The 12,109-nt window shown below is 40.3% G+C and overlaps 1 protein-coding gene across 2 annotated transcripts in view; it reads left to right on the top strand.

The window, feature by feature from the left end:
• Positions 1 to 12,109, top strand: part of CHCHD3 (coiled-coil-helix-coiled-coil-helix domain containing 3) — a 181,557-nt gene that overhangs the window by 103,528 nt on the left and 65,920 nt on the right. For both annotated transcript variants that reach the window (XM_009998101.1, XM_009998102.1), the window contains exon 5: positions 7,664 to 7,747. In XM_009998101.1, the coding sequence (XP_009996403.1) occupies positions 7,664 to 7,747 (84 nt within the window). The remainder of the gene's footprint in view (positions 1 to 7,663; positions 7,748 to 12,109) is intronic.

Here is a 12,109-nt window from a genome sequence, read left to right as displayed (position 1 = left end):
ACCATCCCATGAGTTATTAAAGAAATGTGGCACTTCAGGGCACGCTGTGGTGGGCATGGTGGGGGTTTTGTGGGTTGTGTGTTGGCTTTGTGAGGTGTGTGGTTGTGGGGTGGTGGTGTTGTTTGGGTGGGTTGTGTTGTTTCCTTCCCCCTGCCTCTGGATGGACAGCTGGACTAGGTGATCTTGGAGGTCTTTTCCAACTGTGACGATTGTGTGGTTCTTTGTGATAGTGCATGTCAAAAGGTGAATAACTGTTTCACAATGTGACAGTCATAGGCTGTACCTGAGTGATGTTAGTGTCAACAAGCTTGTGAATTCACACCCTGCTTTAACCTGCACATTTGCTTATCCAGCAAACCTTAAGTTGCAAAAGAAGTGGAAAATCTCTAGCAATGTTAGGGGAAAGATCAGTCTTTGAGATGTTCTCTCTGGCACTGGTTCATCAGATCCATCTTGACCTGCCAGCAGTTTTCCTGTGAGATGGTTGTGCTTGTGGAGCTGCTGAAGGCCAACCCTCTGCTGCCACATTCTTTTGCATGATGTTCAGTTAACCTTTTGTTCAAAGTGCACAGGCCTGCCTGAACGCCTCTAGATATTCATGTGACCTTTTCCAGGAGAAAAGCCCTTATTGCTCAAGTTAGCATTTAATTGGGCAAATCTCGCAAACTCATCATGACAGGGTGCTCTTCCAGCCCCAGATGGATTGCTGGTGTCACACTCTGGAACATGGCTTGGGAGAACTGGTCACTTGATTGACCCCTAAATCCATCCACTCATGTTCTTGTTGTGATGATGAGGAAATGACCATGAAGCAACGTGGCAACACCTAGACAGAGCACTTCCAGATGACTTCTGATGCTTTATAAATTTTGTGTAAAACTGGGCTCTTATTTTGAAGCAGATTGTTCTTCTCTGCCAGAAAAAAATCAAACTGAAGCCATCTCAAGGGTGCTCTTCTGTAAACTTTGTGGATGTTAATGAATTTGAAGCTTGGAGTCTTCACTGAGGGGCAGCTACAAACCTGGGACTGCTGAGTGCTTTGAGAGATGATTTTGAAATTTGTTTACAGATTTCTCCTAAACTACCAGATAATGGCTTATCCCTTGTAACTCCTTTAAGAGCAGTGATTACAGACTGCATGAATCTCCAGCCTTGCTTTAGCCAGCTCACTGGGTTCCTTAATTTTTAAAGACAATTATTAAACGTACACTTCCAGTTGGCTGCTTATTTGCTCTGTTCTGCTTTACAAAGGGCAAAATTGTGTGTCTGTATCCAACATGAGAAGGTTTTAGTTTCATCCCAGGACATCCATTTTTATGGACGTCCATTCCAGTTATGGAGTCCCCAACACAAGAAGGACATGGAGGTCTTGGAGCCAGTCCAGAGGAGGCCAGGGGGATAATGGGAGGGCTGGAACAGCTCTGCTCTGGAGATGGGCTGAAGGAGTTGGGGCTGTTCAGCCTGGAGAAAGGAAGGCTTGAGGGAGACTTTGGAGCACAGAAAGCTTGGAGAGGGAGGTTTTTACAAGGGCATGGAGTGATAGGACGAGGAAGAATGGCTTTAATCTGAAAGTGGGGAGATGTAGGTTAGACATGAGGTAGAAATTGTTTCCTGTAAGGGTGGTGAGGCACGGGAACAGGTTGCCTGGATAAGTCGTGGCTGCCCCATCCCTGGAAGTGTTGAAGGGCAGGTTGGATGGGGCTTGGAGCAACATGGTCTAGTGGGAGGTGTCCCTGCCCATGCAGGGGTGTTCGGTATAGATGGTCTTTAAGGTCCCTTCCAAACCATTCTATGATCATAACTATGTTTAGACTTCACAAGCACTAAGAATCCAGTGACTTCAAAACTAACTGAACCATTTCAGAGAAACGTGATTAGTGATGATCTGGGAATGTTTGAGGAAAGGAGGCTGAGGGAAGACCTCATCTTCTTTCTACAACTACCTGAAAGGTCATTGTAGAGAGTTTGGTGCTGGTCTCTTCTCACAGGTAATTAGCGACAGAACGAAAGGGAAGGGCTTCAAGCTGCAACAGGGGAGGTTGAGACTGGACATTAGGAACAATTTCTTCAGAGAGAGTGGTCAGACTCTGGAACAGGCTGCCCAGGGAGGTGGTGGAGTCACCATCCCTGGAGGTGTTGAGGGGTTGTTTGGACATGGTGTTGGTGGATGTGGTTGAGGGGAGAACTTTGTAGAGTAGGGATGATGGTTGGACTCAGTGATCCCAAGGGGTTTTTCCAACCTGAATAGTTCTGTGATTCTATGATTTAAGGTCCTTTCCAACAAAAACCATCCTATGATTTCTCTGGTGCAGAAGACCCACCCCAGTGCTGTGCTGAATCCAGGCACTACATTTCAAAGTGAAACCATTGGCCTTTAAATCTCGGAGAACCTGTATTTAATATTAGCAGTCTATTTTTGGATGCTAATTTTGGGCAGTCTTTGGAAGATGGGCTGCATCTCAAAGGTGACCTTCAGAAGCTTTTTTTCCTAAATAACACCCAAGCAAACTCTTTGTTTAGCAGAGTTACTTTGTGAAAAAGCAATGAACCTCTTCCAATATCTCATTTACATCTAAAGTGCAGCTTTCAGCTAATTGAATACATGGCTACTGATAATTATTTTGTCACTGCTAATTGGTATTCACTGGGATCTTATTGCTGCAGCCCTATAAATATACTATTACCGTACAAGTTTTTATTTCTGCAGTGAATTCTTCTCTGTTGAAATATTTATATTGTCTTTGGATAAATGAATAATTTTTTGTACTTCTTTTTAACTTTGTGTCTGTTACTGCACAAATGCCAAGAGGTGGTGGCTCCATGGGAGAAACTCTTTTTTTTTCAGTTTCTTACTGTTCTACCAAATCTACAGTGTGACAGCTGAAGGATATTTTACTAACAAGAGGATTCTGTGGTAGTGCAGTAAAAAACAACATTTAGATTATTTGAAATAGTCCTTTTTTATCATTTTATCTTTTAGAGATATTCTGAGCAGTATAACTTGTGATCTAGAAGCTTTTCATGTGTTTTGTTCAGCTTTAGTGTCTTCCATGCTCTATATTTCTCCTTTATGAAAGATTTTTGGACTTCTTATGACCTATTAAGGTTTTTTGGGGCTATTTTTTCTAGGAATATATTTATTTTTCTGGAAATATTGATGTGGGTTTTTTTTTCCAGGAATATTTGGTTTGGTTTTTTTTGTAGACTTGGAGAGCTTATCTTGATCTAGTTAAAATTTATGGAAGGTTTCCAAATACTTTCAGAGCTCATACTTAAGCTTGCTTTGCTTCATCTGTAAAGAGTTTTCATTTTAAAGAAGTGCCAAATGTCCACGTGTGGGGTTTCTTCTGTGGGTTTTTTGAGTGGGTTTTTGTTTATACATATATATATATATAACACACACACACACACACATATATATATAAAACATATATACACACGTATATATCTATATGTATAAAATACTAGATGTGAGTGTGTCCTGGGCAATTTTTGAAGTTAAAAGCAATAGTAGCTACAACAGTATTTGGACATGAAACTGGTTCATGTGGATGGAACCAGTGTGGTGAAAATTTTTATGATGAATGGGTCTTAAATCCCTATGCACTGTAACACATGGGATATTGGAAATTGAGATGAAAATAATATCATAGCTGTATATATACTATAGTTGTAGCCACATAACATGGATAAAATCTAATTTGGCTTTATGAAAAGCTATAAAAGCTGTACAGAAAAGCAGCAAGTTTTTCTATGAATTGGAAATGCAGCTGTAGTGGGGAGTAGTGTCCAGCTCTGATTTGTGTTAAAATCAGTGTTTTTAGCATTGTTGTGTGAGAAGAACATCAAGTTCTGGAGCCCTCGGTACAGGAAAGACATGAAGCTGTTGGAGAGCATTCAGATAATGGCCATGAAGGTGATCAAAGGGCTGGAGCAGCTCTGCTCTGGAGACAGGCTGGGACAGTTGGGGTGTTCAGCCTGGAGAAGAGAAGGCTCCAGGGAGACCTTAGAGCACCTTCCAGTGCCTGAAGCTGGGGAGGGGCTTTTCATCAGAGAGGGCAGGGATAGGACAAGGGGTAATGATTTTAAACTGAAAGAGGGGAGATCTAGATTACACATCAGGAAGAAATTCTTCCCCATGAGGGTAGGAAGGCACTGGAACAGGTTGCCCAGGGAGGTTGTGGAAGCCCCTTCCCTGGAGGTGTTCAAGGTGAGGTTGGATGAGGCTTGTGCAGCCTGGTCTGGTGGGAGGTGTCCCTGCTCATAGCAGGGGGGTTGGAACCTGGTGATCTTGAAGGTCCCTTCCAGCTTTAACCATTCTATGAGAAGATGGGTAAGGGATTTTTTGGGTTCAACTTCGGGGTTTTGTCATCATAAAATGGTTTGCAGCAGTTGTGAAGGTTGCCTTTTGTTCTTTCACTCATTTTTATCTGAGAGGAGGTGTCAGGTCATCTGCTAATGTTTTTTTCTTTGGCATAGAGAGGATTGATCAGCTGGGCCTGGAGGGACAGGATGATTTTTATCTCTCCCATTACTGGTGTGCTCTTCAACTGTTGCTTTTATACACCCTGACAATTTCTGCCCTTCTGAATAATCAGAAATGGGGCAAGTGGACTCAGTTGTGATGATCCTGCATGAGTTTGATTACACTTCACTGGCTTTGCAAAGTCAGGTTGGCTGCTTGGTTTCAGGTAATGGATAAAATCATGGGAAACACAGTTGAAGTTAACAGATTGAACAAGCTTGAACTTAAGAGAGTTCTCATGAGCATCATGGAACATGAATTTGATCTTTACTTTGTCACTGGTCTCTCCAGCTTCTCTTTGCACCAAAGGAATGTTCTTGAGTTTGCAGATGTTTCAAGAATCACAAGGTGGTTATATGTAAAATATTTGTGTATGAGTTAACTGTGGTAATACACTGACTTACTGTATTTAGCTATTTGGAAGGGATGGTTTGGGGAGGCACAACCTGCAACCAATTGTCAACTGTTTCTGTAACCACAGCAAGAAGCACATTTGGGAGGTGTTATAAGGATTATTTAGATAAAGCAAAGCAATGATCAATACAAAGCACAGTAGTTGGGCTGTGGAATATTTAGTGTAATCAGCTTTGGAAAAACCTGTAATTAGTTTCCTGCAGTGAATAAAGGTTGATTTAAATGATGGTGGACAGGGCTGTAGCAGTTGCTCCACAGCACTACAGTGAAGATGAGGTGGTTGGCAGAGCAAGGTTTGCTTCATCCAAATAGAATTAAAATCTGTGTGCTTTGTTGGGTGAGCAGGGATATTTTTGGAGAAGTTGCATTAAAAACCCAAACAAACAAACACCAAAAAACAAACACCAAAACTTCAAAGCAGTTTTCTGCATTGTTCTAAATGACAGATACACCTGATATGCATCCATTTCCCTCCTTTTTTTCCCATTCACCATTATATAATAAATTCAATGTGACTGTTTGATTTTATTTTTTTACATGCTTCAGGATTTGGAGAATAAGGTAAGTAGTTAAGTGAGAAACAACAAAAACATCCAACGTTTTTATTTTAGACTTTGGCTCTTTGCCAAAAAAATGAAGTTAAAAAAATAAATAAAAGCAATCATAAATGAAGCACAATATGTGGTGTAAGTTTTCTGACGTGACTATGAGTGTGACCTGGAGACAGGAGTTTACCAGATAACAGGAGTTTAGCAGTTAACATTATGATGCTAAAATAGAAACTTTTTAGATTTGGCTTTGTAGCATCAGTACTTGGAGGAAAATCACAGAGTCATAGCATGGTTTGGGTTGGAAGGGACCTTAAAGATCATCTAGTTCCAAGCCCCCTGCATGGGCAGGGACACCTCCCACCAGACCAGCTTTCTCCAAGCCCCATCCAACCTGCCCTTGAACACCTCCAGGGAGGGGGCAGCCACAACCTCCCTGGCCAACCTGTTCCAGCATCTCACCACCCTCACAGGAATCAACTTTTTCCTAATGTCCAACCTGAATCTCTTCTCTTCAAGCTTTGACCCATTGTCCCTTGTCTTCTCACTACACGCCTGTGTAAAAAGCCCTACCCCAGCTTTCTTGTAGGCCCCCATTAGATACTGGAAAGTTCCTATAATAAAATAACCTGTTAGAGGTGAATGACTAATGTTAAATAGACAATTGTGGGCCCAACCACTGCTAGTTAATGATTAATCACTAAAAATATGTTATCATTAAAGCATGATGAGCCTGGAATTAATCTATACTGATAATGTAGGCGTTAAATCCTCCATAGCTTGTTAAAAATCACTTGTCTAGTATTTCCTTTGGAGGACTTGTAGCTTAGTATGTATCCTGTGTGCATGTGTACTTTTAAAATGTATTTTATGATTCTTAATTAGTCTCCTTAATGCTGCATATTGGTACATACTGCACATAAGAAGCCAAAAAAATGTCAACTTGCTCAGCAGAGCTGGAAGTTGTGCCTCTGAAATGAATCCTCAAGTCATACTAGTATTCAAAAGAGAGATGATCAAAATTATGATGTTAAGTTACTGGGCATGGGAGTGATCCTGTAGTAAAGATTTCAGTTTACTTAGTTGGATACTTCAGCTGATCTAGGAGTTTCCAGGGGAGTAACTACTAATTAAAAAGGACAGCAGTTTTAGATGTACTTTTTAGTTCTACTTTTGAAAATACATGAGCATTTGGTTCTTTCCTAGCATGCATGTGTTTAGAATTAAGCATGTGCTTAAATAGATTCCTGAACTGGGATTTTTAAAGAAAAAACAGCTTCTTCAAAAGAATTCTTTTTAATACTGCCTACAAATATGTGAGTCTAAGTTCAGCTTTTGCAAGTTCATGTGCCCTGTGAAGATAGACTGAGAATGTTGGGGCTGTTCAGCTTGGAGAAGAGAAAGCTTCAGGCGACATCAGGGTGGCCTTCCAGTTTAGGAAGGGGGCCTTTAAGAAGGCTGGGGAAGAACTGTTCACAAGGCCATGTAAAAGAGGACAAGGAGTAACGGGTTAAAACTGGAAGAGGGGAAATTTAGGTTAGACATTTGGAGGAAATTCTTCACTGAGGGTGGTGAGACCCTGGCCTGGGTTGCCCAGAGAAGCTGTGGCTGCCCCATCCCTGGCAGTGTTGAAGGGCAGGTTGGATGGGGCTTGGAGCAGCCTGGAATGGTGGGAGGTGTCCCTGCCCATGCAGGGGGGTTGGAACTGGATGATCTTGAAGGTCCCTTCCAACCCAAACCTGTCTGTGACTCTATGTCAAAATGTCCACTCTGTTAACAATACAATGTTATTAAATTGAATATTCAGGCTCTATGTGTGTTTTGTTGGGAAGCTTGAGCAAGTTTCCTGTAGTTCAGCAGTGATGTGTAAAGCTGATTTTTTTTAAAAATAGGTTCCTGTCAGCATGGTGTGCTTGGTTCCATCTTCATGATGTTTCCAAATGCATTTGGACAATCTATGGCACAGCTGTTGAGGAGGGAAGGAAACAAACCCAGTACAATAGACAATCTCTGTACATTTTCAGGGCAGCAATCATCATCTTATTAATGTCCTCTTTGGCAAAAACTAATGGACTACAGCTCCCAATGTATGTTCCTTACTGGTACAATTTATAATAGAGGTTTTGCTTTGTAAGTGATGCTCTTTTTTGATCTGGTTTTATCTTTCCTTTTTTAGGCCAAGCAGCTGGAAGACAAAGACAGAGAACTGAAGAAGCATGATGCCTACTACAAAGAACAGCTGGCTCGACTGGAGGAAAGAGTGAGTCTGCTTTCCCTTTTAATGAAGAGTTTTCTGTTCATTTCTGCTACTGACTATCTGGTTGAGTTTTACTGTTACACAGGATGACTTTTCTAAAGAGAGAAAGATTAAAACTGTGGCCAGAGGGTTGTTTTTTTTTATTTACTGCTACTGTTTCTGACTTAATATTGACAAGATGGAGACTTTAATATTGAGAATACTGGGGCTTTTACTAACTAAATTCTCACATTTGCAATGAGATTTTCTGTCTGTAATTACATACAGAGAAATAATCCTAATGAGGTTACTTTGTACCAGCACTGATGAAAAGCCAGGGTAAGTGAATGACTATCACCAAGTAATCTTAAAATTGCTCATGAACTGTGAGGAGATAAACTGAATTTTTGCTTTCATTGCAGTCCACAGGTCCTTTTGTTGAGTGTGGTAGTTTCTCTAAAAGCAACCAGCATGTGGAGAGTTTAATGTTAATTGCAAGTTGTTTATGCCATGTTTAAAAAGCACTTCTGTGTCTTTTTGCACAGTAGACTTGAAACTAAACTGTACAGAACAGTTTGAGCTGTGGGAAGTGGGTACAATGTTTTAACATATTGCTGTTAACATTCCTTTTTTGTTTTTTGTAGGGTATTATTTTATAGGATGTTAATTTCAAATAATTATTGCCATCATCATTTTCCAAATCCCAGCTTGGTTGTAACCCTCAGCCTGGGTACATTTGCCTCCTTTGCACCTTTGCCTTCTTCCTGAGCCTACTTATTTTTGACTCGTTGGGATTTTTTCTGCTCAGTTTTGAAAATGGTATTAACAAAAGGCATATTCATTTATGCAGTTTAGCAGAATAGAAGAAAACCCCTTGTTCTTATGGATTAGCAAGATGAGCATGTTGTATGAATTATCAGTGTGTATAATTGGTCTTAATGAATATTTTAAATAGAGGGCATATCAGATATTGTCTCGATGTTTTGTCCTACCTTTTTGAAGATGACATTAATGAAGTTATGTTCTTGGCAATAAGACACAGTTTGAAAGGATAAGGGAAAATTAGTTTAATGATTCTAAAACTGCATTATTAAAGCAGTTAAAAATTAAAATCCTTCACACAAAAGAACCAAGCCACAGAATACCTTTCTGTTTATGAAATAACTGGCTGGAGTTACAGGAAAACGTGTCCATGGGATCTCATTCACTTCTTATGGGGTGGTTGCTCCTCTGCTCTTACTTACCCGCTTTCTATTTTATGGTTATGGTGCAAGTAGTATTGGAATAATTCATGGTAAAGGATGTGTGATAAAGTTTTTCCTTTACCTTTTTAAGGTGCTATGCAGTAAGAGTCTATTCTTTTGGTGTGAAATTAAGTTGCTGATACAGTGCCTTCACTTGCTGCTGTTAAGTGAAGACTTCCAACATGGAATCTCATTTTAACAGGCATGTGAATACATCCTTCTTGGGTACAACTGAGATAGTGAACTATAAATAACTGTATTTGAGGACTACAGGACTGTGTCCCCCAGGTGATAGGAAATAGGTGATCTTTGCCATCTCTTGCTTTGTTTTCTTGGACCTGGAGGTCTTTAGGTCTTCAGCAGGCAGTTCTGAATGAACTGTCTTATGCCATGGATGTTGTTTGCTCTGTCTTCAGAATGGAGCTGTCATGATACTAAGGCTAGACTATACTGGCTTTTTATTTGTAAGCTAAAAAACCTTTGCTTTGCCAAGTTGTCATCTAGTTTGTTTTCAAAGTACATGTGGGTACCTCTTCTGCACAAAAGGAGTTGTTGGAGCTCTGGAAGGAGGTGAACTCTGTGCTCTGCATCAGGCTTTGAACTTTTTCAGAGATGTGGAGATTACAGAATTAAAACCTGCAAAAGCAGAGAGGTCATGTCTCCTGCAATCCCAGCTTCACTGAGCCTGGTGCCTGCTGCTGTTGTTAAGGTCATTTGTGAGTTTCCGTATCAGTGATTTTTGAGCATTGGGATGGAAATAGAGCTTTAAGAAGCAAAAGGAAGGTCTGAAAAGGCCTAACGTTTTGGAAATTACAGAGCACAATAATAGGCTGCTTGTTTATTCCCAGACTTGCCCTGATTTCAATGAAAGGTACCCAAAGTCAGAGTGTGGGCTGTTGAACAGAGAAGAGACCAGAACGGGAGGTAAAGTGGGAGCAGAGCAAGTGCAGCTGAGAGAAGTTGGTACCAAGAAATGTGCAGTGCAATTCTGTCACCTGTGACAAAGAATGTTAATTACATTCTCAGATCATTCTTACATCAAATAAGGACACTTAAAAATACTTCATTTATGCGTCTCTGGTATTTCTGTCTGTTGCATCATTGAGTGTCAGGACTCATCTGTATGATTAATTGGCTTTTTGATTACTTAGCTTTTTCAATTAGATGCTTCGTATTTGTGTTCTTCAATGCCTCTGAAAAAACAATGCAGACAGTGATAATAAAGGGAGATGACAACAGAACAGATTAGTGTCAGCACAATGTGCTCCTTATGGAGAAAATTATTATACATATTCAGTGCCAGATGAAGTCTGTCAATTATAAAATATTTCAGTGTCTCCGTGAAGATGCTCAACCTTTTCAGGGGATTAATACAGGACAAAATAACTGCACCAGTGACAGCTGTGATGCTAAAACATAAACAATTCTATTCTCCAGGGCTATATCTGTTCATAAATTTGGTTTATGTGCTAAAAACCTTTTGGTACTTTCCAAAAACCCAGCGATTCCCCTAACAGCTGCTGGTGTTTCTAGGTCAAAGATAGCACATAAGCTATGAGTTATTACCTGCTTCACAGCAGCAAAGCAAAACGAGATTGTTTAAGAAAGGACTCAAGGAATAACCTTCTCATACTGTATGTCTGGCTAGGATGTGAAGCTGTTATTTAAGAGTTGGCACGTTAAGCTTTGAGAAAAGTTGTCAGTGTTTTTCGTTGTCTGCTGACAGGCTAATGGTGCTTCTTGACTACAGCAAAAAAAACCCAGATGTAGTAGGATCCAAATCATATGTGTATTACACATTGCCTTAATTATTTACTAGAATAAGGTGGCATTAGTGGTATTTTAAACCATTTGATTTTTCTTTTTAAAATAGCAGAGCAAGGAAAACTAACGTGTCAGGCAGCCTGAGCAGCTTCCTACTTGGAAGAACAATCCTCCTTCTCTAGGGTTGTCTCAAACATGTACCCACACCCTCACACCATTCTGTCCTCCTGTATTCATCATTATTCTGTTCAGCTCTTCCACATCCATCATCCTCCCATTTTGCCACTGGTTTCAACATCAATTTCAGGCCTTGGTGGCTATAGGCTTCAGAACCATCTTTTCATCTCTAATGTCACCCTGATACGTAGGTTCCAGGCAACATCTACAGTTGCATTAATTTTGCCTACAGAGCAGCTGATGCCTTGTTGTTCCTGACACCAGTTACTTTTATTTGGGAACACTTTTGCTGCATAGGAAACGTGACTGGATCCTCTCCAGCTTCTGCCTGTGGTTTTGGCACCATGCAGACATTCAGAGTGAGGTGTCTCCACGTGCTTCTGTGGCTTTGAGATTGATGCAGCTCTTCCTAGTTCAAATTTTCTTCAGCAAATCCAACTGTTTTCATGTTCTGTTTCATAAGATTATACATCATTATGAGAATCATGCCCCTAGTCATAGAAGCAGGAATAAATTAATTTTAATACACTGCTTTATGACAAAACTCCATAGTTTTTCTGTGTGAATGTGCAAGATGTATATCCCAATATTAATTAGGATATTTCTCATTCGAGCTTAGTTTTTATGCTTCTGAGTTTTCTGGAGATACTTTCAGTAAATATTGAGTAGTATGCATGTGAATATGAATACAGAATCAGGTAATAAAATGCTTCTGTCAGCTTTTGGAGGTTTCAGCATATGCTACAGGTTTAGCAGTCAACAAGTTACTGCCCTGATACTTCTCCCTTGCAAGTTCTATAATTTCTGTGCGTGTCCTTACTAACTTCAGAGGCCTTTGTGCAGTGGGATTCGTGCACCATACAGGGCTTGCTGCTGGATCAGAGCCTGAGAATATAGACGTGAGTTCTGGAAATGTGATCCTCTTATCTGCATCCATTTTTTTTTTCCATGACTTAAATTTTAAGGAAGGATTTGCAAATCGTAGTTTCGGCACTTAATTTGAGGATTCTACTTACCATGTAGGCTGTCAAGGAGCATTAACCTCAAGGTAAGATGAGCAAAGAGAGCACAAAGCTGATGGCACATACTATACCAGGTGTTAAATAGTATTATCCATCCTGCTTGCTACAGTAAATAGGATTTTGCTATTATGATGTGTCAGGGTTTTCAGAGAAATCAAATTTGCCACACATTAAACTGC

Source organism: Chaetura pelagica, unplaced genomic scaffold (genome assembly GCF_000747805.2).
Source record: "Chaetura pelagica isolate M959 unplaced genomic scaffold, ChaPel_1.0 scaffold224, whole genome shotgun sequence".
In the NCBI taxonomy this organism is placed as follows: Eukaryota; Metazoa; Chordata; class Aves; order Apodiformes; family Apodidae; genus Chaetura; species Chaetura pelagica.
This window is presented reverse-complemented; position numbering and strand designations above follow the sequence as displayed.